Source organism: Dermacentor andersoni, chromosome 8, assembly GCF_023375885.2.
Source record: "Dermacentor andersoni chromosome 8, qqDerAnde1_hic_scaffold, whole genome shotgun sequence".
NCBI classification, from domain to species: domain Eukaryota; kingdom Metazoa; phylum Arthropoda; class Arachnida; order Ixodida; family Ixodidae; genus Dermacentor; species Dermacentor andersoni.
The window spans coordinates 114,357,348-114,384,783 of record NC_092821.1 but is presented as its reverse complement, the minus strand read 5'-3'; the positions used below and the strand labels follow the sequence as shown (position 1 = coordinate 114,384,783).

General features: G+C 47.5%; 1 protein-coding gene across 1 annotated transcript in view; it reads right to left on the bottom strand.

Annotated features, from left to right (window-relative positions):
- Positions 1-27,436, bottom strand: part of LOC126529199 (ubiquitin carboxyl-terminal hydrolase 43-like) — a 79,930-nt gene that overhangs the window by 26,907 nt on the left and 25,587 nt on the right. Inside the window, exons 4-9 of the mRNA XM_050176796.2 lie at positions 20,643-20,833; positions 19,024-19,135; positions 13,321-13,496; positions 10,916-11,027; positions 8,154-8,273; positions 7,668-7,836 (exon numbers count right to left, since the gene is read on the bottom strand). Of these exons, the coding sequence (XP_050032753.1) occupies positions 7,668-7,836; positions 8,154-8,273; positions 10,916-11,027; positions 13,321-13,496; positions 19,024-19,135; positions 20,643-20,833 (880 nt within the window). The remainder of the gene's footprint in view (positions 1-7,667; positions 7,837-8,153; positions 8,274-10,915; positions 11,028-13,320; positions 13,497-19,023; positions 19,136-20,642; positions 20,834-27,436) is intronic.

Here is a 27,436-nt window from a genome sequence, read left to right as displayed (position 1 = left end):
CTCAGTCCAGTGGCTAGACAGCCGTCTTTAGCTTTCGCTGCAGCAGTCGTGTTGGTTCGCACCGGAGCACCGACCGCGGCCGCTTCAATTGACTTGGCGTAAAAGCATGCGCGTGTTTTCCTGTGGCACGCGCCAAGAATGAGGAGATTAGGAGCCCGCACGCACATCAGAACGGCGATGACATGCAACTGCCCTTCTCGTACCACTTTAGCAGATGTAGCGGACGCGCCTATCGTTCTCTTCGCCCTGTTGCTTGCCTTAGCTTTGGCTTGGCTTGACTCGACTTTGTTGGCAATGTCGAGAAGTTCGTGATCGGACGCTACGGCTTGAAAGCAACGATCACATATTCCAGTGGAATTTAGCATATTGGAAAATAATTATTGGACAAAAGTGGGTTTGAAGCTATTTCTGCATGTTCTTTTTTTATTATCGTCATTGTCATCATTTTCAAATGACATTAGTTTTCACCGTGTGACAGCGCGCTGTGAGAATGACATTAATCGAAACAAATGTCATTTGTTGGAAATTAGATTAGATTTGCCGTGTGACAGGGGTATTAAGGCCTCCCGCCACCCGCTTGCCGGCATTTGCCAGCGCAGTCTGCGCGGGCACTGTCGGCACCATTAGACACTTGATGCGATGTTTCCGTAAGCCGCGTTGGATCACCGGAACCTCGACACAGCACACAAAGCAAACACCACCATGCCAATGCCAGTCGCACAAACGAGAAATGTGGCCTACTCGCAGCGTCGTGTGCGAAGAAACGAATCAGCTGCTGGATTGTCTTGACATGGCTTATTAAGCTGAAACCAGAACTGCTGTAGAGCCACTCTATCGAACCAGGCAGAAACGATGATGATTAGCGGGGATTTGCAGTAGCGCCACTTCGTGGGGGAGCAAGGAGGCTCCGTTCCAAACAAGAATGGCGTTCAGCAGGTCGAACCATGCACCGGTCAGAGTCGGTGCATGGTGCTCTCGATCGAGTTGGCTCAAGGAGTGTCCGGAAAATCAGACGAGAGGTTGCAAGGTGCCGCAAAGCAGACCAAATAATCGAGCATGTCCACATTCTTGGAATCCAGAAAATCAGTCGGCGGCTGTGCATCCATTCACGCTTGCCAACAGTCATTCATGTTCATACTCACGATTGCTCAAAGTCACTGTCACCGACTTTCCCATGAACTCACACTGACCCACAAGGTTAATATAACCAATTCTAGAGGAAAAGCTTCCCACAGCACCCTTGCATTGAAATCATAACCACAAAGGTGCAGCCATGTTGCCACTCAGCGCTGGTGCAGACGACAAGAGTGCAGCCGACAAGATGCGATTAAGACAAGATGCGCAACCAATGCAATCTCAAGCCTCCCTCAGTATAAAGTCAACGTACACTTTTTCGAACTCCCTATGGGCCGCGAAAATGTCCGAAAAATCGGGCAGCCCTAAAAAAATGAATGCACGCCTTTTACTACCCCAAAGGACTCAAATTGCCATGGGACGTCCGAAATAGCTCATAAGGCCTGCCAGTACACTTAAGAGTATATTGGTGCTCGTACTGTGACAGGAGATGGCGGGTGCACGCGTGTATAATATAAGAATACATACTGTGTCCCACGACCAGCGTGTCTACCAAGTTGACATTTCCAAATTCCCCGAGTTTTCCAGGTTTCCCCCGAGTGCCTTTGCCAAATTCCCAGAGTGATACAGAACTTTGTTTTACATCAAGACAGGCTCACACCATGTCGCCTGATGCTGTCACTCTCTAGTAAGCATGCTAAAAAATAAATAAAGCAACTTAACCCAGTTTGAATAGTAAGGAGTATCATTTTTTTTAATCAAAAAGAAATCACAAGGGACGGGTTAGTAAACTGCATAGTGAATAAAATATCTTTGAAGAAAAAAAGGTAAAACTCATTGCATATCGAGTCGAACATTCTCAAATACAAAAAAAAAAAAGGTACAGAAACAAATGTTTTCGAATATAAGCTATGCTTATCAATTAATAGCAAGCTCATTGATAGGAGGCCCGAACATTGTCACAAGTGAGATTCTCTCTCAACGGCTGGTGTGTCAACCCCAACTGTCCTGACATACTCTCAGCCCACTCACAATGCCTCAGTGTTATGTTTTCACCCACCGTGGTTGCTCAGTGGCTATGGTGTTGGGCTGCTGAGCGCGAGGTCGCGGGATTGAATCCCGGCCACGGCGGCCGCATTTCGATGGTGGCGAAATGCAAAAACACCCATGAGCTTAGATTTAGGTGCACGTTAAAGAACCCCCGGTGGTCAAAATTTTCGGAGTCCTCCACTACGGCGTGCCTCATAATGAGAAAGTGGTTTTGGCACGTAAAACCTCATAATTAAATTTTGTTTTTCAGTGTTACGTTTCACTGCTTTAAAGAGTTTATGTTGGTTTGGATGAGGGGCCCCTGCATCTCGCCGTCAGCCAACACTTTGTCTTTTGAGCTCAGAGAGCTCCTTGAAAGAAGCCGGCGGCTCGCCTCCTTTCCCATTCATTCCTCTAAGCATAGGTCCTTTCTGTTCTCGTCCTCCTTCCACCGCGCATTCACCCCGCAGACCATTTGAAGCATCCTCTTCATCAGTTGTACAGTCAATGGCAGATTTTTCAGACTCCCTAGGCGCCGTGAAAACATCCGTAAAATTGGGCAGTCGGAAAAAATGAATGCACGCATTTTCCTGCTGTTGAGGACTCAAATCACCACAAGCACGTCCAAAAAGGCCCACCAATACACTTATTAGGCATATCGGTGCTCGTACTGTGACAGGAGATGGCGGGTAGACGTATGTATAATTAAGGAATAGATACAATTACTCATAGGGGACCCTGATCATGAGAAGGAAATTCACAGAAGAATAAAATTGGGTTAGAGCGCATATGTCAGACATACTCAGATTCTTACTGGAAACTTACCATTATCACTAAAAAAAGGTGTACCATCAGTGCATTCTACCGGTACTAACATAAGCTTACCATAAAAACCGGAATATAGGTCGAACTCTTTTTCAAAAAGCTATTGCGAAAAGTTGACCCTCGTCTTATATACCGGACATGGGCAGAAAAACTATGGAAGTCTTGCAACAATGGGCGGATGAAGTAAAGAAGCGCCTTCACCTTTGCCATCAGCAGCAGCACGTCATGGCGACATTGTGGCACTGCCAATTTGCGTTTACATTGTCACAAAGTTGTATTGGTTAAAGGCTGCTTTTTCACATTTTGTTTCAAAATGAGCGGAAGCCGACAACAAGCCACCGTCGCCTTCAAGAAAAAGGCGAATGAGTGCGCGGAAGCCCACGGCAACCTCACGGCACAGCCCGAATTTAGAGTATCTGAAAAGAGCATTCGGTACTGGCGGAGACAGAAGCAGCAAACCAACAGAAAACGTCATTTCGTGGGCGGACCGCAAAACTGGAAGACAAGGTTGCGGAGTTCGTCCGGGAGCTGCGTGTAAGATCGCTGCCTGTGACAGCCGAATGCATCCGTTTGAAAGCGGTAGAGATTGCACGCGCCTCTGGACTGGGCAGCGAGAAGCACTCGTCATACGACTTTAGTTCGGACCACTCTAATCAAACGCGTTGCTCTGATTCGGAGTAGCGCTTGCGCACTTCGTGTACCTTCTGTGTACTGTACACCCAGCCAATTTTTAACAGTATCGCGCAACCATCGACCCACGTGTTTGTCAGCACCTTATCATCACGGCACGGAGTGGCGAAATAGCGAAAGTAAGCGCACGTGTACACGTGCGCATATCTCGATTGTTTCGCCGCTCAGCGCCGTTAATAAGGTGCTGACAAGCACGCGGGTCGATGGTCGCGCGATACTGTTAAAAATTGGCCGGGTGCACATGCGATCAGCATTTAAATAAATACTGTCACTATTGTGCATGAGTCGCATTTGTTTCAAGGTAAGGGTGTCTTTCGGTACTTCTGCCATTGAAAAAGATTTTTTTCATTTTTAGAATTCGTTAGTTGGGGGATCGACCTATATTCCGGTCCGACCTATAGTCCGGTTTTTACGGTAGTACCATATTTACTCATATACTGATTGCACTTTTCTGTCAAAGAAATTGACGCAAATTCAGGGGTGCGATCATTACGTGGGTTAAATTTCCCGCGAAAACAAAAATTTTTTTTCATCCCGCATTTTCTGCGGGATGACAACAGGTAAACGAGCAGGCGGCTGCCGCTGTAACAGTGCGGGACACCAAAACAAAAATGGCGGCCGGCAGAGCAAGGCGAACACGCTGAACGAAATTATTTTTTCTTCTCGTGAGTATATTACGCGCATTGAAACAGTTTTTTACGTATCAGTAATGAATAACATCGTTAATATCGGCAAGTTTGCAACAATAACGTAGACATGTCCACATTGAGGGGACAGAAACACATATGGGCGCGCTTAGGTGCCAGTGACATAGGAAACTGCGGCATTTGTCTTCGCTACTATCCTCATACGGCACGTTTCCACCAAGGGTGGGCAAATATCTTAGCTGTGTTACAAGCGTTGGAGTATGAATAGGGTACACTTCTAACGTATCAGTGTAAACGTGGCCACTATCATTGCCGCTCACTATTTGTTGAGTGCCCACGAGTGCAGACGAGAAGAATCGAAAAGCGCCTTTTTTTGTTGGTGTTGTTGGCCAAAACCATTATGAAGCCTACAGGTAATAAAGCCCAGGCAAGTTTAGCTGTAGCTTTCTTTTTATGGAAGTGCAAAAAGTGACGAAAGGAATGAAATGGGGCATCTGCTTAAGAATGTTTGGTGCGTGCAGACAGCTTGGTTTGTCTTGAAGGGCCGTTTGCGTAGCATTCGACAGATGGTAAGCGTGATTGTCATTAGCTAGACTTGGCATACGACATATCGCTGTGACAAGTTCGGGGTGCGATTATTACATGGGAAAGAAATCAAATCTTGATGACAAAATTCAGGGGTGCGATCATTACACGAGTGTGACTATTGTGCGAGTAAATACGGTATACCTATGTTCATTCTTGTGCTTTCATCTTTTATGAAAGCAGTGTTCGTTTTTGTATCAGTGTTTGCTACTATGTTTGCCTTGCTGCATCGCGATACCCATCAATGTAATTGATTATCTTTTTTTATAAATGCAGTGTTCACTTTTGTATTTGTGTTTGCTATCATGCTTGCTTTGCTGCACCTTGACACCCACCAAAGGGATTTCACCACTCCTGCCTTGGCTACCGAATGGCAGCTGGCAGTATTGAATAAATAAAAAAAAATATGGGGCAGAAACTTGGACACTGACAAAAAGAAAGCTGGAGAACAAGTTAAGGACCGCGCAAAGAGCGATGGAACGAAGAATGTTAGGCATGGCGTTAAGAGACGGGAAGAGAGCAGTGTGGATCAGAGAGCAAATGGGCATAGCCGATATTCTAATTGACATTAGGAGAAAGAAATGGAGCTGGGCAGGTCACGTAATGTGTAGGTTAGGTAACCGGTCTACCATACGGATTGCAGAATGGGTGCCAAGAGAAGGGAAATGCAGTTGGGGACGGCAAACGAGTAAGTGGGGTGAGGAAATTAAGAAATTCGCATGTGCAAGTTGGAATCCGTTGGCGCAGCACAGGGTTAATTGGAGATCAAAGGGAGAGACCTTCGTCCTGGAGTGGACTTAATATAGGTTGGTGATGACTGTCCCGTGACAATTGCTCCTTCCTATGCTTGTTAAGCTTCGCCGCAATACTTTTGCATACGCTTCACCGCGCAACATTTCTAAGCTGACTTTCGGGAACGAGCATTATGCAACGCGCCGTGCTTTCCGAGCTTCGAAGCCAATTGCGAGGACCACAAAGATGGAGTTGGTGCCATTGCTTACAGCAGCAAATTCTTTCAATGAAGAACACTGCACCAAACGGCAAGAAGCTTAATAGCGAATGTTGAAGCAGCTAGGCCTAGAATTTACCGCAGTGGCGAGGCAATCGAAACGGCGGCAGTGGTAGCTTCGATTAATGCCATTCCGGAGCTGTGGTCACAGCAAAAAGTTAGAAAAATCGGGCGGCAAAGGGTTCTTGCATCCACAATTTCAGACATTCTTATACACTGACTCGATGGGGTACGTGGTGGTGCCACGAAGCTGTCCGAATTATCGGGTGTCCGGAAAGTTGGTCATTGACTGTACACTGCCAACTCCTCCAGCTGACGACATGGTGTCGAAAGACCTATTCGTTACGATCCCTCTCTGTTACGCGAACCAGCGTTACCACGACTTTCATTCCCTTTGAATAAAGTTACACCCAACTGTCCCTGATAGAAGCACAAATTCCCCCAAGTTTCTCCCGAGTATTTCCAGACTATTCAAAATTCCTGAGAATTCCCGGTTTTCCCGGTTGGTAGACACTCTGCATGACAATTGCCTCTTCCCACTCTTGGTATGCTTCACTGCACTACTTCCCGTATGCTTCACCGCGTAACACTTCTCTATTGAGGCGAAGCTGACCTTCGGGAACCGGCATTATGAATGCGTCGCGCTTGTCGAGCTTTAAAGTCATTGGCGAGGATTACAAAGGCGGAGACGGTGCCATTGCTAACAGCGGTGAACTGTTTCAATGAAAAACACGGCACCGAAATGCAAGACGCTCGGTAGAGAACGTCAAAGTAGCTAGGCCTAGCGTTGCAATGGTGGTGGCTAGGCTGCCAGTGGATCTGCTTGCGGGAGCGCCTGTTCGAGGCGGCGAGATAATCGAAATTGTGGCGGTGGTGGCTTCAATCAATGCCATTTCGGACCTGTGGTCCTGGCAAAAAGTCTGTAATATCGGACAGCGAAGCGTTTTTCCGTCCGAAATTTCATACGTTCTTATACGTTTACTTTGTGGCGGCACACTCTGCGCATATTGCCGCGCTTTGTTATCATCCAGCCCAGCATAACACGGCTACACGCTGCACTGCGTTACCGATAAAACGCAGCGCCACCGCTGCGTCACCCGAGGTATGCGTCACCGACGGTGGCAACAAAAACAGGCTGCCCGGCTGGGAAGAGTTGCTTTTTTCCATCCGGCACCGAGACGAGCGTAGCGTTGGTATGCTCATCCGCTCCCATCGCTAGTCGAATAAGCAGTTGTTACGTTTTTAAGTTCGGATTTGTCCTTCAGCAGACACGCAATCCCACAACTCTATGGGGTACCGTGGCAGTCCAGCGAAGATGTCTGTATTATCAGGCATGTCCGAAAAATCGGGCGTCCGGAAAATTGGTCATGGACTGCAGTGGCAGCATCTAGTTTAGGTGCCTGCAAACGCATCCTTGCACGCACGGTAAATCTTTCTTGAAAAGATACGGAAAGAACATTACACATTGGTCGTATGTATGTGACTGACTATATTTTCTGATTCTGATAGATTCTGATATATTTTCTTATAGCTTCTGACTATATTCAGGTTTAGGAAAATTAGAGGTAGCAAATGGTGACTTGTTTGAAGTTGCTACTTTTGTCGACCCCCCTCCCCTTTCTTTTCCTCTGGAGCCAGCATAGTAATTATGTGCGCCAACCAGCCCTCGCCCCCGTTTATGCTCCCCATCCGCTCACGCCCTTCACTACTCACTCTCTATTTCAGGCCTGTATATATAATCAGTGTGGAGCACAAGTGAAGCGTACTCGTGAGTGAGTATGCCCCTCTATGCATGGCACTGGACTAACCCGTGTAGTGGCCCCCCTGCAGTCCTGTCCCATGATGGCTGCAGAAGGCATACAGGTCGTAGAGGGCGCTGCTCGACCCCGATGCACCCTGACAGAGGTGACTGCTGAGGTCCAGGTCTTGAAAAGGAATCTCGACTCGCGTCGCCAGCTTGCTGTGCCGGCCTCCATTCTGTGCAAGGTGAAAGACGGTGATAATGGACAAGTTACATTATTGTAAAGTACCCCCGTATAGATTGCCTGCAAGGAGCTGACAAGCTTTTTTGTAGAAGGGTAATTTTAACTCATTATTGCAGCTCAATTCATTCTTCCTTCTAGTGTTCCTATAATGAATTGCTTTGTTTACAAAACAGCTAAGCCACAAAACACCCAATGCTTTTAAAATGAGGCAAGACCGTGCATCACTTGGAAACGGTCGAGTTTTCAGGCCTTGACACAACCAGTCTTTTGGCCGAACAGCACACCTAACTTCTTTTAACGCACTCTCACCTGATGGAAGCGCTTGAGATGTATGACCAAGATCTCGGGGCAGAACCAGAGCCCCAGCTGTGCGAACCCTTGCTGCCGACTGTCGCACTGGGGACACAGCCAGGCCTCCTCCGGTTCCAGCTGGAACGAGAAGGACGCAGAAGTTGCAATTGCGCAGCTTGGCAGTGGGGTGAGCATTTGCCATGTGTCATGTCTACAGCTCCCAAAATATTGACTCATGCATGTTTTGTCCTCATACGTTATGATCACTTAAAAGTCAAAAAGCCTAAAAAACTTCACAATCACTTACAAACCGAAAATGGTCCTCTGCTGCTGGACTGACCAAAGCAAATGAGAAGAAAAGCAAGAGCCCTGCACATATTCCTCATGCATGTTTATTGTTAGAGACGACAAGTACTTGTGCAGGAAGATGGTTCTATTCCAGCGATTTACGTGGTATAAATGTCTAAAAAGAAAGGAGATACTTAGTGTTACATGGTTCGGTTTTAGCTTTGTACTTATGATCGATGTAGTGTGACATGTATGGGAGATGAGCATCAGGGCATCTGGAAAAGCGGTAGCACCGGTGTCTGAAAACCAGAGCAGGAAAGTTACCTTGCCTCACGTTGCAGCTTGCAAACATGCCGACTGTGAGACTTCTGGATCACTTACGCTTTTCAGTCATGTGGTGGTGAGGTGAGCGGTGGGAGGCTGGGGAGTGGATGCGAAGGTACTAAATGGACTACATTGATTGATTAGCTTGATAAGCTTGATTAGCTTAAGCAGGCTAGGTGACTGTTTGTTGCCACCATAGACTTTCCCACTAAAATTATTACAGGGGGACGCTGGCACTAGTGTCCACTATGGGGCTTGCAGGCACGGCGCTTCAGCCAGCATGGAAATGATGGCTAGCACAATCTGTGCTCGTTACAACAGACCCGCATACAACAGACTTTCGGATATAAAGGGCCATATTTCAACCTTAGTTGTATCTGCCTGCTTTATTAATGCAACAAAGATTGCGCTACAACGAACTGTTGGCTACAGTGGAGAAAATTAGCGGGAATTTTTGTCAAAATCGGGCGTATAAAACGGACTTTTGCCATGTAGATACAGGCTGGCAACTGACTTGCGAGGGTCGACCAAGCATCACAGTTCAATATCTTGAGTGCGAGGGAGGGAGAAAAGCGAAGCGGAAGCGCACCGTCTTTCACGCGCAAGGCACGGGGGGAGGCGAGGGAAAGAAGGGGGGTTCTACTCCGGTGGTTGCTGCTAACGACGCGGCCGCACGGGCGCCATATCTTGAAAGCGATCTGCGATATAAAGAAAGTGTGCGCTTGCTTGGGCCTCATCTCCAAAGCGATCTGCAAACTACTGCTGCCACGCTTATCTCGCTTAACAGGAAGCTTTAGCTCGGGCCCAACTCGAACGCAGCCTATTCAAATACATGTAAAATGCAACAACGCTTTTCTGAGATAACCCCTGCATGAATTTTAGTGAAATTTGTTGCATATGAGTGAGAAAGTTAAATCCTAGTGACTGTTGGAAGTGGAATTTCAATTGGTATTTGTTCGACCTGAATTTTGTACAAAGAATATTCAAAAATTCAAAGGTTCAAAACAGATAGAAGCACGAAGTTTACAAATTAATAGCTCTCCGTTAAGAACAGATATCGTGGTTCTGTAAACGGCATCCATTAGATCATTCAAAGTGGACAAATTAGCTGTGTCAATTTATATATTACATCAATTTGTTATGTTGTGTAGAAGGGTTCTGCAAAAGCTGTATTTACAGATTATTAAATTTTTTAAAAATTCATGTGTAACATATCAATTTTGCTCGCTTTATATGTACTATGAGGTGCAATTTGCAGAATTATATCGTTTTTCATTGCTGAGTTACGGAGTTGTAATGTGGATAGTTTCATTTTCTGAAAATTTCAATAATTTTTGCAAACTTTTAGTAAAAAATTGACAACCTAAATAAAAAAATTCGAGACAGACAGTCACTAGATTATAAGTTTTTCGTTTAAATGCAACAAACCTCATCACGTTTGGTGCAATGGTTGCGGAGAAAAATGAATTCTCTTTTTACATGTATTTAGATAGAAGAGCCCAAGCTAAAGCTTCCTCTTAATATGCTATTGCAATCAATGCTGCGACTTCTTTGTTTGTTTTTTTACTTTGGACGTTCGTCGTTCACTCTTTGCAATAAAGTAAGACATTGCGACGAAAGTTCCGGAAGTGAGGCGTCTCGGATATGACGGACTTCAGATAAAACAGACATTTTTTGTCGGGTTATCAGGGTCCGTTGTAACGAGAGTTGACTGTACTTGGATTTGCTTGAAGTTCATCCTTCTGGCTTCAGACGGCTTTGTGACTTTGAAGACGATTCATTTTCAACGAAATAATGGGTTATGAATGCAACAATTTGCAATAATTTTCCATGTGAGCAGTCTTATTGCCTTCTTAGTTTAGAAATGTGGGACTGCTTCAAAATTTAAGCACATAAAGGCAGATAACTCGCAATACATAAAACCGCAAGAACACCTGAAGCCACACGAGGATCAGCCAAATCCATGCATTAACCATCATTACCATGGTAGCTGAAACATCGCTGCGCCAGAATTCCCTCTAGTAATTTTTATAGGAAACCCTGCGGTTGCCGCTGCTTTTTCAACAGGATGCCAATAGAAAAATTCATTGCCATCATCATCATGTTTATCCTGCGGTTTCTCCCGCAATCCTTTTGTGGCGAGTGCATTCAACGAGCCCTCTGTGTACCTTTTCCTCCGTGAAGTAAAAGGCAAGACAGTCCGAGAGAGACACCGACGGCTCCGGCTCCTGCTGGGTCACACCGATGTCATCCACGATGGAATCTTCAGCCAGGAACAGCCTGGAAAATAGGCAGCAAGAAAGTTACAGCTGGCATGTCGACAGTCAGTTGTTGCATCGAGTAACATGGTTGCGTCCAGTTTTGGGGAGACAAGTCATTGTATTGTTCAAGCGTTCGTAACAGCTTGAACTTGGTATGAAATCTAGCAGATTTCTATTCCCATAATAGATTAATTGTCAATAAATTGATAAACAGACAGAGTGTTAAACCTATGCACAAGGTGTTCCTTCATACGTGGCACGCTTTTTTCTTTTTTTTAAGAAGCTGCGATATATAGGCCCCTACTGTTTACTGCTGATAGGCTTACGTGAATAGGTGGATGTTAGTAGCAAGAATCATTTGAGCGATAATTTGACAATTAACTAAAACATGTTGATTAACTTTCTAACTACTAACCTTAGGGCTCACGTTGTAATTGCAAAATTGAAGCCAAGGGGTAGTGAAGTCAAGTCTGCTTAGCAGAAATCCTAAAGCTAGCCCTACTTTCTAGATATCTGTCCCCAAGATCTGCTAAACTGCCTCAGTATTACAGCTAAGATCGTCCCTTAACTGTTAGAGACACACTTTCATAAAACTGTTAATATAAAATGCTCATGCATTTCGCAGCACATTTTAAGGCCACAAAGGGCACATATTAGCAGCCAAGCAAATAAATGACCCAAAAATGGTCGCTTTTCAACCAATGTGATCATCTGTGATCAACTTGGTTCCGCGAGCGCCCTTCGCGAATCGCCGGTGCAGATGAGCCCTAAGAGTGGCCATTTTGTTATTGCCAAAGCTCTTCTGCAATAACAAACGAATACAGCCTACAAATACAGCTCTATTTACTATTCCTCTTTTTTGCCCCTTTAAAGAAAGCAGGGGGCGCTTTTAACATCGACAACGTCGTCACGAGGGTAGCGACAAGTATGGTGCGTGCAATAACCGAGTACGACAGCTGGCGAGAACGGCATGGCAAAGTGCATCAATACTTGCTTGTTTCGAGACCCAAAGAACTTCCTGGTAAGGAAGACGAGAGTCATGGTTATCAGCAAGAGAACCATCACAGAAGGCAGACTGAAACACTCTTAAGACGTTGACTCTACGGGTTAGCTCTCGCGGCACACATTCGGTACACATTCTCAACAGTCAGCATTTTGTGGAGTGAAGCCTATTCATTCAAACTAGCAGAAAAGAGCTTGCGAGTTCAATACAGTGTTTAATTCAGTGTAGATGTTTTCATATATAATTACCAAAAAACATTTCTGACTTAGCTTTTCCTTTGTATGACTTATTTATGTATAGCTACAGAAACCCGAATGTGGGGTTTTTAGCAGCGTGGACTTACATTTTCTAGGGTGCATTTGCATTTTTTTATTTGAGAGAACTCGTTTTACTGAGTGAGGCACCGATCGCGAATGTCCAGACATCAAGGAATAGATTTGTCATAGGCAGCACGCATGAACTTGCATATTCCCCACCAGCTGATGGATAAACTAAAAATCTTTAGTTATAGATAGATATTCAGAGGGGCTGTGTTCACGGCAAATCGTCATTGTTGCGGTCATGACAAGTCTCTAGAGCACGACCAGGGCTCTGTAAGTACCATAGTGTACCATAGCAGAAGAGAACGCTTTAAGTATCTTTTCCTTCATGATAAGCGTGACAACGGTGTATTCGTGCAGAAAAGTAAACTTACAGAGCAGTCTTGTGCTGCACGGAGTTTGATTCTATGAAGCATGGATGCGACTTTCATTGAGGAACCCTTTTCACAAAAATAAGCTTGGCTGTCAGGCAAGACAGTCTGCCAAGTTAATGGCAGCGTAGCCGTTTTTTTTAATCAGTGCGTACGAGCAGTTTGATTATGTGGCTCTCGTGATGAAATCACGCGCAAGAGGCGGAAGACCCTAGCATGAGAAGCTAGTATTGTATTTCCATTTTAACCGTGACTGATTGTGCCATTAGTTGAGTAAACGTGCAGTGCTAAGGCAATGAAATGAAACAGTTTAGGGTTAACTAATATGTGTAACTTCTTGTTTCTACTGTCATGAATTCGTGTTACGTCGGCGTAATTTTGGCTCTTACACTTGGATCAGAATTCCTACCACCCTTATGCACAGTGACGTGATATCCCACTCACGAGTAATTGTGCTTATTCAGCGTCCTGCTCTAAACTTCCCTTTTGCATTTTGTTCCACGAGTAAGCATGATACGAAGAAGGCGCACCCACAAATTAGGAAAAGCGTCTATCCAACCGTAAATTTCGCTAGACACTCATGACAACACAAGGTGTTCGAAGGCACCCAAAACTCACCGGTCGGCGACCTGCGGCTCCCACTGAAGGACCACTCGGAGCAAGGGCGCAGGCGCGAGGTCCCTCGACGCCTCCAGCAGACAGTCCACGAACTCCAGAAAGAGCGGGTGGTCCACGTCCGCCGGAAGGCTCAGGTGCGCGTCCCACACCAGCACATCCAGCCTGTTCACCAAGTCCTGCACCGAACAGAGGGAGCTCAGACAGGGAACACAGACAGGAATACCGGGTAAAACAGTGCAGAGTGTATAAAGTCGAACCCGAATACCATATTCGCCCGAATATGTGCCAGCTTCATCCTGCAGTTGAAATACATAGGCCACTGCTGCTGATGCTCCTCCTACAGATAGTGATGCCAGCCAGAGTTTTAAGCTGACCCCTCCCCCTCCCCCCCGAATTCAGAAGGTTATAAAACGTAAAGTAAGCTTTCCCTCGAAACTTTCCTTGCCCACCAAGATTATAGCAAGCAACAACAGTTGCATAAGACAAATCACATCTATTACCAGTGTCCAGTGACAGCCATGCATGTCATGCCCCAGCTGACTGTAGGCTGCACTGTACCAACACTCTGTGCTGCAGTGCCATTGTTGCCAACCTCTTGCTAAAAGCAAACTTTTAAAAAGAAAACAATGACAGTGCCCACACTGCATGCATTCAATGCTGTCAAAAGGGCGCATTGTTACAGTAAACTGAATTTATTATAAAGTCCAACTGCGGCAGTAGATAGTAAATGTTAGCTACTGTGCTGCCTTTTGGTACTGGCATTAGGGGCAAGCCACATTTTTGTTTATTTATGACGGCTGCCGACGAAATCTTCAAATTTTAGCTAACCTAGAAGTTTCATAATTCATGTTTTTAAACAGAATTTGTGGAGAAATAATCGAGGACGGTTGTCAGTGTAAGCGAATAGCCAAACGCTTCTGGAAAGTTACAGTAAAATCTTGATACAGTTGACTTCCGTTAATTCGATCCTGACAGGACCGACGAAACTGGTCGAATTGAACAAGAGGCAGAAGATGCGCTGAAACACGCCGTTCATTCACTTGGCGATAATACCTCAAAAGTTAGCTTTGCTGCGATACAGGCATGTCAAGCGGCGAAGCATGCCACGCCGGAAAAGGCGCCACGGTTACGGCACATAGCACGTGTTCCTTAATTTACACACGCACTGTCTCCAGTCACAGTATGAGCACTGAGATGCCTAATAAGTTTACTGGCAAGCCTTTAGAGTTCTAGCCAGACCCCTGCAATTTTGTTGGCTTTAAACGTCTCCTCGAGGAGGAGGAATAAACTTTTATTGTACAACTAGCACTTTATGATGGCCGGCCCTAAGCCTCCCATGAAGGGACGTTGAGGGCTTGCCTCGCCGTCACCTCGTGGGTGGAGCTCCGTAGAGCCTCATGCAACCTGGACGAGAGAGTCGACTTTCAGAATTTTTTCAACTTACTGCGTTCTTTTCGGCTAGTTTTCTGAAAACAGATAGTTTTTTCCCCTCTCCTCGGTGCACGGTGCATGCGCGCGCGCGCATATAATTAAGGAACGCATACTAGGCCCCGTTAACAGTCTTATAAACGAGACGCGTATGGCAGGCGAAACGAAGGCTCAAATGAACACATCTGTGTCAGAAACAGCTCTGAATGGCTGCCAGTATGCTTATTAGGCGTATAGGTGCATGTACTGCGACACAAGACGGTGCGTGCGCGTCTGCACAATTAAGAAACGTGTGCTATGTTCCGCGACATTGGCCCCTTTTTATACTTGATATGTTACGATCACCTCAATAAATTGCGTATGCTTCACCGTATAACACGGCTGTACTGCAACGAAGCTGACCAGTGAAGTTCGAATTATCCGGCGGAGGCAAATATTGAGATGGAAATAACGGAAGTTTGGGCCCACACAAATGTATGGGCCCTGGCTGGGACCTTCGGTGGAGATTGATTTAACGGAAAAATCGAGTGAACCGAAGTCAAATTAGCGGAAGTCTACTGTATAAGGAACCTCGTGGTGCCACTGAATATCATTCATTATTATAAAATACAGTGGTATAGAAATCACACACATTTGCGTTCCCACTAAATTTAACGAGGAGAATCCATTTTCTATTCAGCGCACATACCCAGTAGCCATATTTAATTGCTATAACTAGAGGTGTGCAAATACTGAAGAGTAGACTTCGGATGAATAGCTAACCGAATAAAGAAAGAAAAGCCAAACACTAAATCGTATATTGAATATCAGAAAATTTAACACCCATTTACACATACAAATTTTGTGCAATAAGCACACTGCTGCATATGCTCAAGAGGCTACTCACATTACGTAACAAGAATGTAGCTAGCTATCAGTAACTTAAGTACCTTGGAATCGAATTGTGTAGTAAACTCTACTCTTATTGAAGGGAACATCCAATTAGGATGACAGCACCGATAACAAGTAAGCTCGTATATGAAGGTCTTGAAAATATCTTTTATTGATAGAATTTCAGTTGAATAGAATTAAGTGCTTTTTTTGTCTCTGAAGCTGAAGAAATAGCGAAGCTGTCCTAAGCACCAATGAGGATTTCAGTTTAATTATGGGTCATACTGCGCTTAATGGCAATCTTCTATTGGTTAAAAAATTTTGCTTTCCAATTTCCTTCCATGAAACGGGAGGGATTTTCCAACTTTACAGGAGGTAGTCTCTGTGGGCTATCAGCTAGTTAAGGCCAATCTGCACAACAGACAAAAGCGGCGAATGCGCACCACGTCCCTCAGCACCGTTCCGTGCGGCCATTATGCCGCACACGTCGACTGCGGCTGGCGCCAATCGTAAGGAGTTTTCAAATTGGGAGGCCCATGGCAAGTTCGCGTGACACATAGGTGCGATCACAGAAAGCAGTCCCACGACGCTTTCTGAAGGTCGTGCAACCGCTCTGAATAGATATGCGTTGACTCGGTATGAAACCATAACGTAAGTCGCCAACACCCGACGATGTAGCTTCGATTAGGCCTGACGAGCTAGACAGTGTGGCCAATGGTGTGGCCCATGACAAAAATTCGCTGCCGGCCAATGTGATAACGGGCCACAAAGCGTCGTGGAAAGCCTGTCACTAATACGTTCCTACGGCATGCTCATCAGTGATCGATGGCGAGATCACAATGCATGCCTCAGTGCCTTTGTACATACAGCGTCACAGCAACGACCACTGCCCGGTCATTCACTATGGACTACTTGAAAAACAGAATATTCGAGAAACCGAATACTAGACACTGGATTGGCAGCTGCTGGAGTGGTGTTCAGGCCCACAAGTCGGCTGCTACCGCGGGCACACGTGCCAAGTTCATCCGCATGCTTGCATGTGGGCAGAGAGCTCCAAACTGTGCGAATCTACGTGCGTGGAAACAACACGCATATCCGACATGATCAGCATGCCTTCCAGTGGCTAATCAACCTGACCTTCACACATCCTTCTGTGCTTTTCATACGCACTGCTTTTGTTGTTTCCTCTGTCTGATATTGTCAATCATTTCGATCGGTCTGGTTGACAGGGTCGAACCTCGTACCGATGTGATCTCAAGCCACGGTAACACTGCGTGTGTCAAGGCACCACCACGACCCGGTCATCCACTATGGAATCTCTGAAAAACAGAATACTAGATACAGCCGACGACAGATAATTCGGATTCCACGGGGAACCCGAACTATCGAATGTCGAAAGAAAACGAATGTGTCCAAACAAAGATCACTTTATTTACGTCTTAAGGCCCCTGTGCAAGGAACAAGTGGTCGATGCGTAGCTGCACGCAATTCCGTTTACGTGCAGCCAAGTCTGCCTGTATTCCTGCAAGTTTTGAGTTTTGCTGTGCGCCGATGCAAGGACTGCAAAGGCTTGAGTCAGATCCACACGTGGAAGGCACTGGAGCACACGGCGCACCATCATCCGAGTCAGAGTCGCTGTCTGACAGAGGGAGAACTCGCTCTACTATTTCGTCATTGTTCAGTTCGACAGGCGACGAAACCGCACTGTCGACATCTGAAATGTCTTCAAATCTAATGGAGGCACGAACTGGTACACCGCAACCTAGCAGGTCATCAATGATATACCCATTTGAGCTTGTTGTGGTAGGCGGCAGTTCAGCCTCTTCAGTTGCGAAGTCAGGCTCATTCGGAGTGCGAGGGCACAGTTGGTGCTATTTGACGCGGCCTGTCTTTAACTTCACGAGAAGGACTTCTTGGAGCCATCAGTGCGCTGTCTGGAATGCAAACTAAAGAAACAAGCACAGCATGGTAGAACGCTGTCCGCAAAGTAAACTCAACAAACAGAACGGCAATAGCAAGCCATGCGCGGGGGTGCCAGAAAAGGATGTGATGATCGCGACGTTGATGGGACTTCACAACCCAAGTAAAACTTCCAAGATCGGCATTTGCAGTGAAATCTCAGAGGCGTACAGCGGCAACCAATGCAAGGCCTCAGAGATTACTGTCCAGTGTGTAATCTCTGAGGCCATACTTGTCTCGTCGAGATTGAGAGAAGATACTGGCGGCAGAGTTGGCGTATGCTACAGCCACAGACGGAGTCCGGATAAACGAATGTAGAGCTGATGACTGTCCGAAATATTGGTCGCCTTTACACATTATGTCTATGGGAACCATTTGCAGTGCCGCGAAGCAGTCCGAATTACCCATCATGTCCGGATTATTGGTGTCCGATTTATCGGTCAGCGACTGCATTCGATTTGCAAATCAAACGATTCAAATGCTCGCTATTCGATTCAAATCAAATATTCAAGCATTCGCACACCCCTAGTTATAATCGATAATGCAGCATGAAAGTAGTGTAGTAAGCTGTTTGTATTACCTAGAATACATAAAAAGATTGATTGTACATCAGCTGCTCATTGTTATATCCAACATATTGCCAAAGCCGGTATCGTTTCAATGGGTTCGACTGTATCTCTGACAGTACCTTGGACATTGTGGCGCAAAGTGCGGAGGGACATTTCACTGGGAGTAGAGTGACGTCATCAAGGCTTCTCCTACAACAGCACAACCACAAGATGCCTGCCAAAGTTCATTGACACCATTATCGGTAAGTTGCTGTGGTGACAGAGTTCTGGGCCAGTATAAGGTAGAGATTCCTTCTGCACAGTTCTATGCCACTCTTGTCATCCACCGTTATTGGCCGGCTGATGCTGTTAATAACACAGGCAGAGGATGGCGCCACTCTGACGACTGACAAAACGTGACGAGGAATGGCACTGGCATAGAATAATTACATTGTCCCTGCCCTGTTCTCAATTTCTTCGTGATATCGCAGCTACACACGAAGCATGAAAACATTTGCGCAGCGACTTTGCCTTTGTATTTTTGCAGTCGTATTTTTGCAGTCGCAACTACATTGCGGCGGGAAAGAATTTATATGTAGCCGATATTTAGAGATATCAGAGTTCGAGTAACGAGTGTTTTACTGTATTTGCAGGCACAACTTTCCTTCCTACAGTATCGGCAGAGTAGCCGAGTAGCTGAGTGGAATCTTGGAATCCAAATCCATGGTTCCAAGGTTCGAATCTGTGAGGGGCACTGCAACTTTTTTCTTTTCATTTCTTTTTTTTTTTACAGATTCTCACAAAGCAGTCCGGGATTCGAGCACTGGTGGTACTGGCTGGCACCAAACCGACCCCGGCAGTGAGCCCGTAACAGCTATCATTGCGAAATGATCCTTGCCTGGTCTTTCAGTGCTGACTGCCTTGATGTGGGGATGCCCTCGAGCAACTGCTTCTTCAGCTCCAACACCGAGACTTCCCTGGAAACCCAGGCTGCTCGCGTGGCACCCAGGCTGTGGGGAACATGAACGCAGAAGCGTGGGTCACAATTAAAAGCGATGGGTCAAATAGAGTAGTTGAGCCCGTTCTTAGTAAACGGAGCTTGACAACTCGACGCCATGCACACATAGTACGGTTATCTGAGGTGCACAACTGGGACAAGGGTGGTCGAGGCAAGCTCCGACAACCCAGAAAACAAGAAACTTATATTGATTACAAAGCACAACAAAGATGCGTCACACGGCAATGTTCGTAACTTTCGTAACACCAGGTTGAGACGCAAGGCACTAAATTTTTAGCTAAAAGTCCCTAAGTGATGATGATCCTGATGATTTTCTCAAGGCTTTCTTCTTTTTCCTGTGTTCTAATTGCCAGTGAGCGTCTTCTTTAATAAACTAATTCTTCAGGTTACCTCTCACGTCGGAGAGTCAGTGGTTGAAACATCAAGACAAAAGAGGTGCCAACTACCTTAAAAATGATATCAAATGTCAGATTTCAAGACTTTACTTGGCCCAGAAAAACAACTTTGATGCACCCAGATGGCTCACCGATAAGATCTTCGGTACGCCTTTAGGACATAGTGCCAAGTGGAGGCAGATATCCTACTTGGAATAAAACGAGGGCAAGGCATTGAACTTAGCCTAGGTCCAGAGAGGAATTCTACCAGGGCAATTTACTGGCTGTTTAGGTTACTAAAAAAGCCACAAAGACTCACTAAAGCCAAAGCTGTCGTTAAGGTGACTAAGAACACGCTAAATTTAGCAACTTTCTTGCCATTTTCCCAAATAAGAGCTCGCCAAGTATACCAACTTCCTTGCCATTCTACCTGCACTGTTGCACAACCATTAGCCTAAATTGAAACGTTTTACTTCTGGAAGAAGTGCGCTGCTCTTTCTGTTGCTACCTTCTTAACTTCTTCCACGCCCTGCTATTATCCTGAACTCTTACAAAGAATGGGCATTTTTTTTTTTTACTGTGGGATCCGTTTTATCATAGACAACACTGTATCTGCGAAGCCACCAGGGGCACGTGGTTGACCCACCTATGACCCACCTAGCACGGGGCTGATAGTTCGATTTGGCCAACTAAGCAGGCTGGCCACTTTCTAATAAATACATTTTCTAACCCTTAATAAGATCATTTCTGTAAAACAATGTAGACAACACTTTAAAAGCATTTGCTTATACAATATCTTAGCCACTCGTTGCAAAAGTTATGTTTAACAGCATTATGCATGAAAATGAGGATTGCAAGAAAACAAAAACAATTGTCCATGAGCTGAGCTCATCCTTGGTTAATATTACAAAAAATACGTACAAACCCAGCTTGACTAGGGCACGGAAGGAATTAAGTCACTTCCTGGCATGAAACAAACGCTGCAGGTTTCATTTTTAAGCTAATTTTAATGATCTTGACTGAATGTTTGCCCTTAATTTCACTTGAAATGCTTGAACTGTCTGTCCTTGGGCACTGTGGGCTTTCAAGAATGTCAGCCTCCACCGAGATAAAGGAACGGCTTACCAAGGCCCAGACGTGCCGACCCTCGACCGGCACAGCACGAGGATCTGGCTGTCCTTGGGAACGGCTGGGTCCGTGCTTGCAGGCGCAAGCTCCAGGGCGACCAGGCGGGAGTTTGCTGACAAAGCGCTGGCAATCTCGTCGCCCTCGAACAGCAATCCAAACCCTTCTTTGGTCTCTTCCAGCAGCAGTAGCTGCAGTTTATGTACAAGTAACAATTATATGATTCTCGCAATACCCCTCAAGACTTTCACCCCATTTTTCTAAGCACTATAAGGTAGCCATTAGGTGCCATATATCGATCTCGCAAACCAAGCAGGAAACTCCGCAAAGGCACTTTGTGCACCACTTTCAACTATTCAGAGCAAATGTGCACTGAAACAGATTTCTGACTTCAAAAACCAACATACATAGCTCTCCGTATTAGTAATAATATGCTCCTCTGTTGCTATCAATAGCCATTTTCCACACAAGCATCTCCAGCTGCTGTATTTGAGTTTGTGGAGATTTTAGCAAGACAAACAGCTGTAGCATGGAAAAGCATAATGGATAATGGAAACTTAGGACATGTTACACAGGGAAAGAAATATTTAGAGGAAAGGCAACTGATGTCCTGGAAAAAAAGCAACCACTAACCAAAAAAAATGAAAAGAAAGGTGGCTTACAAAAAAAAATAGGGCTGTAGTTTGCCTGCATATGCCTCTATCTGTAACAGTACAAACACAAGCTGTCAAGTTATTGCCATTGACCCTGTCAACCATTGTAAAAAAAAAAATTTAGAACCTGCAGACACAACGTTCTTGAGTGACAACACAGTAAACGTCCTGACTGTGGTATGCAATGTCTGGCATTGCAAACGTAGCACATATGACAAGGATGCCATTTCTCACGTCGTCCTGCATGAAAAATATTAATTTGCACAAATTTACACAGGCCTTGCACTGATGCAAAGCCCCCGTGCTCATTGCGTAAGCGTTAAGATCCCGGCATTCTGGAGCGCTTGGATTTCACATTCGTAAATACTGTGTTCCCACTACAGCCAGCTACACAAAACCTGTACAGTGCAGTCCACTTATAACGATACCACATATAATGATATTGTGAAGAACAAGACGCGCCTCGCGGCACAGACACATCGCCAACGCGCGGCTCGGCTCCGCTCGCGCTGTTGATTACTGTCGCCTTTTTTGGACAGTGCTTCAGGCTGTCTCGCCGTTCCCGGTCGCTGCGCTTTTGCCTTAGGAGCCGCCAATAAACCTCTTCTCAATTGGTGGAGGTGCTGGGACTCGAACCCCGTCGCTTGTAACCCTGGAGCTGCGATCAAGAACGCTATCGCCCGCCATGACCGACAGCTCATCCCAAACGGCGCCGACGCCACAGACCGTCACTTGCACCGGCGTTGCACGACAGCGCGACCCCAAGATCTTCAGCGGTGCTGACGACGAAGACGTAGAAGACTGGTTGGCGTCATATGAACGGGTGAGCGCACACAACAAGTGGGATGATCCAGCAAAGTTAACCCACGTCATCTTTTATCTGGCTGGTGTTGCCCAACTCTGGTTTCACAACCACGAAAGTGACTTACCCACATGGTCAATCTTCAAGACAACCTTTACAGAAGTGTTCAGCCGACCCGCTGTTCGCAAACTGCGCGCTGAACAACGCTTGCGCGCCCGAGCACAGCAGACGGCAGAAACATTCACGAGCTACATTCAAGACGTCGTGGACCTGTGTAAACGAGTCAATGCGGCAATGCCCAATGCTGAGCGAATTCACCATATACTGAAGGGCATCGATGACGGCGCTTTCCAGATGCTACTAGCCAGGAATCCGCGCACTGTGTCTGAAGCCGTCAGCCTATGCCAAAGTTATGATGAGTTACGGAAGCAACGCGCTTCGACTCGGCGTACTCTGGGCAGCGACGACTTGGTGGCAAGCCTTGACAGCATGTACGACCCATGCTCATTACTTCAACGGGTCAAGGACTTCGTGCGTGAGGAAGTTGCCCGCCAACTTTCTTTAGTCCCCTTCACTCAGGCGCCCACCTCCCGTCTTCCAAACACGCTCCGCACTCTCATCTCCGAAGAGGTCGCTCAAGTTGTCCCTTCCGCACACCATCAGCCGCCTGCAGCCACGAATCTCAACTCTGCTCTGGCAGTGCAGCCTGTCGCGACTCCTCCCACCTATGCGCAGCCAGTCCTGCCTGTGGCTGCGCCTCTTACGTACGCGCAGGCAGTACGCAGGCCTCTGCCTGCGTCTTTCGCGACCCATTCCCAACCGGTGCCACCGGAAGCCCATGCTGCATCTTGGACCGCACCGAGAGCTAATCCTTGGAGGACGCCTGATAATCGTCCCATCTGCTATTCTTGCTGCACTCCTGGACACGTCGCCCGATATTGCCGACGTCGGCCTCAAGCGTTCGGCGACGCCTCTCGGCCCTTCCAGTACGGCAGCCAGCCCTTTCGCCAATACGCCACTCCTTCCCACCAACCGTATGCTCGTGCTGACCTTCCAGAATTTCCTTCGCGTCGCTCGCCATCCCCTCGCCGACGCTCGCTCTCCCCAATGCGTCGGCGACCCGCACCACCTGACCAGGAAAACTGAACGTCGCAGTTCACGAGGCAAGAACTGCGCCCCATTCGAACTGTCTAAGTCCTCGCGCCTGTCCTGCTAACGTGGTCGAAATTAGTGTAGAAGGTGTTCCTGCATTCGCTCTTGCGGATACCGGCGCAGCCGTTTCTGTGATAGCCGCCAAACTGTGCCGTTCGCTGCGCAAGGTGACCACGCCCCTTTCTGGACTGTCGCTTCGTACGGCAAGCGCTCAGCACGTCACTCCGCACGCAGCCTGTACTGTACGTGTGCTTATTCACGGCATTGTTTACATAGTCGAGTGCATTGTTCTTCCCACCTGCTCGCATGACGTCATCCTCTGATGGGACTTCTTATCCCGTCATAAAGCCATGATCGACTGCGCACGCGCCGAAGTTGAATTTTCCCCTTGTGACGCACCCTTGCACGAAGATTGTGACCGCCCTTCTAAACTTACCGTGCGCGAGGACACAGATATTCCACCTGGCTCCTTCGCTCTCGTACCCGTCTCTTGCGATGCCATCACTGATGCAACGGTCCTCTTCACACCTTCCGACGTCTTCATGAGCCGTAAATCTCTCCGACTACCCTTCGCAACACTTGACATGGCTGGCGGCTGTAGCAATATATACTTCTGCAATCCCCTCTGTGCGCCTATTACATTGCTCGTTGGTGAATGCCTTGGCATCGTGGAACTCCTCGACTCTTCGTCTTTGGTTGACGTCCCCGGAGACTCTTTCGATGTCGACTCCGGCCAGTCGTCTTCGATTTCCGCGTTTGAAGAGACGTCCAAGGATGCATTCTCGAGTGCCATCGCCGATACCCTCACACCTGCCGAACGTGCCGACCTTCTTGATCTCCTGCACCACTTTAGAAGTTCATTCGACGTTTCACAACCTCACTTGGGCCGCACGTCCGAAGTGCAGCACTACATTGACACCGGTTCACATCAGCCGTTACGTCAACGACCCTACCGCGTCTCGGCCGAAGAGCGTCGTGTCATTACCACCCAAGTCGAAGATATGCTGCGCCGTTACGTTATTCAACCTTCGCACAGTCCCTGGGCATCGCCTGTCGTTCTCGTTCGCAAGAAGGACGGGTCTATTCGCTTTTGCGTCGACTACCGTCGGCTAAATAAGGTAACGCGCAAAGACGTCTATCCTTTGCCGCGCATCGACGACGCCCTCGACAGTCTTCAGGGAGCAGAATTCTTCTCGTCTCTTGACTTGCGTTCGGGGTACTGGCAGGTACCGATGGCTGCAGCCGATCGCCAGAAAACCGCATTCATTACGCCTGACGGCTTATATGAATTTAACGTAATGCTGTTCGGGCTTTGTAACGCCCCTGCCACCTTTGAACGACTCATGGACAACACGATGCGTGGCCTCAAGTGGTCCATATGTCTGTGTTACCTCGACGATGTCGTGGTTTTCTCGCCTGATTTTCCGTCTCACCTGCTCCGTCTCAGACTTGTTTTGACCTGTCTAACGAACGCTGGCCTCCAACTCAACCTCAAGAAGTGCCGCTTCGCTGCGCGAGAGCTCACCATTTTAGGCCACGTTGTGTCCAAGCACGGCGTTCTACCCGATCCTGCAAAACTTCAAGCAGTCACTGAGTTTCCGAAGCCTCAGACCATCAAAGAACTTCGGAGCTTTGTGGGCCTATGCTCATATTTCCGGCGCTTTGTTCGGAATTTCGCATCGATCATGGCGCCATCGACTCAGCTTCTGCGCGGTGACACCACCCTCTCCTCCTGGTCCCCTGCATGTGACTCCGCCTTCGCTACGCTGCGTCGTCTTCTCACCTCCCCACCTATTCTTCGCCATTTCGACCCGTCGGCTGCAACTGAGGTACACACAGATGCCAGCGGGGTCGGTCTCGGCGCCGTCCTCGCCCAACGAAAGCCAGGCTACCCCGAATACGTAGTCGCCTATGCGAGTCGCACGCTCACGAAGCCTGAGGCCAATTACAGCGTGACCGAAAAAGAGTGCTTGGCCTTAGTATGGGCACTTGGCAAGTTCCGACCATACCTGTACGGGCGCCCATTCGACTTGGTCATAGATCACCACGCGCTTTGTTGGCTTGCCAACTTGAAAGATCCCACTGGCCGCCTAGCCCGTTGGGCATTACGCATTCAGGAGTACGATATTCGCGTCGTATACCGCAGTGGGCGAACACACTCCGACGCCGACGCCCTGTCTCGTTCACCTTTACCTCCGGACTCGGCCTGCGGAACAACTTCCGCACACTCCATCTCATCTCTCGACATGGACTCCTTTGCCACCGCACAACGTCGTGACCCGTGGATCGCTTCTCTTTTCGACTATCTTTCTGGATCATCGACCATCCCTGTATCCCGAACCCTCCGACGCCAAGCAGTTCATTTTGCCATTCGTGACCAGCTGCTCCACTGACGCAATTACTCTCCTGAAGGCCGTCGGTGGCTTCTGGTGATTCCCCGCAGCTTAAGGTCACAAATATGTGCCGCTTTCCACAACGATCCACAGTGTGGCCACGCCGGAGTCTTCAAGACGTACGAACGAATTCGCCACCGCTACTACTGGCGCGGCATGTACAATTTTGTACTAAAGTTTGTTCGGTGCTGTCTTGACTGTCAACGCCGCCAATCGCCGCCTTTACGCCCGTCTGGTGCCTTGCAGCCGCTCCCGTGCCCTCCCACACCCTTCGATCGCGTCGGCATCGACCTATACGGCCGGCTTCCTATGACGCCAGACGGCAATCGGTGGATCGTAGTTGCTGTTGACCACTTGACACGCTACGCCGAAACTGCTGCTTTACCAAGTGCTACGGCACGGGATGTAGCCTTTTTCGTTCTACATCGCTTCGTGCTTCGACACGGCGCACCTCGAGAACTCCTCAGCGATCGAGGTCGCGCCTTCCTCTCCGAAGTCGTCAAAAGTTTGCTCTCGGAATGCCATATTATTCATCGGACAAGCACGGCATACCATCCCCAGACTAACGGACTCACAGAGCGATTTAACCGCACACTTGGTGACATGCTGTCGATGTACGTGGCATCTGATCATGGTAACTGGGACTGCATCCTTCCATTCATCACGTTCGCGTACAACACCGCGATCCAGGCCACTACGGGATTTTCACCTTTCTTCCTTCTGTATGGCCGCCAGCCTACGCATACCATCGACACGCTCCTTCCATACCGTTCTGACGCCTCCGAGTGTCTACCTGTGTCCGACGTCGCCCGACAGGCCGAAGAATGCCGCCAGCTAGCGCGCTCCTTTACGGCCGAGCAACAGCAGCGCCAGAAAGAAAACCGCACCGACACGCTTCCGAACACCACCTATGCTCCAGGCGTTCTTGTGTGGTTGTCTGTGCCTTTCCAGACTCCGGGGCTTTCCTCGAAACTCGTCCCGAAATTCGAAGGGCCTTACCGAGTCTTGCAGCAAACATCTTTGGTGAATTTTCTAATTGAGCCACTGTCACCACCTGAAGACTTGCGCCGGCGTGGACGTGACATTGTCCACGTCTCGCGTCTCAAGCCCTACCACGACCCTCTGCCTCCTGATTCTTAAGGCGCCAGGATGGCTCTTTTTGTCCAGGGGGAGATTGTGAAGAAGAAAACGCGCCTCGCGGCACAGACACATCGCCAACGCGCGGCTCGGCTCCGCTCGCGCTGTTGATTACTGTCGCCTTTTTTGGACAGTGCTTCGGGCTGTCTCGCCGTTCCCGGTCGCTGCGCTTTTGCCTTAGGAGCCGCCAATAAACCTCTTCTCAATACTATATTAGCTACAACAATGAGTCAACTTAAGAGAATCAACTTATGCATTAGGGCTATGGGACGGACAGTCATATATAATGATATTTTATTCACCACATGTCAGATATAACGATCGAAATTTGCCTTTTGAACGGCACTTTCCATGTGGAATGTAACCTTACACTCATCATCCCACAATATCTGGACACAACAGCACAAGCATGTATAATATGTCACCCAGCAAGGGATCATGATGGGCAAAATCAAACCAGCTTACATTCAGAATATCCTGTACAAATAGGGATACTGCCAAAAAGGACAATGCACTACGACAAAGATGACGACTTAAAAACTGAAAATGCACACGCAATAACAATGACAGCGCCATATTGCACAATCATGCAATAATGGAACCCGAATGCGAGAAACGAAACCAATTAGCTTTGTTTTCCTTCCCACATTTGTAGGT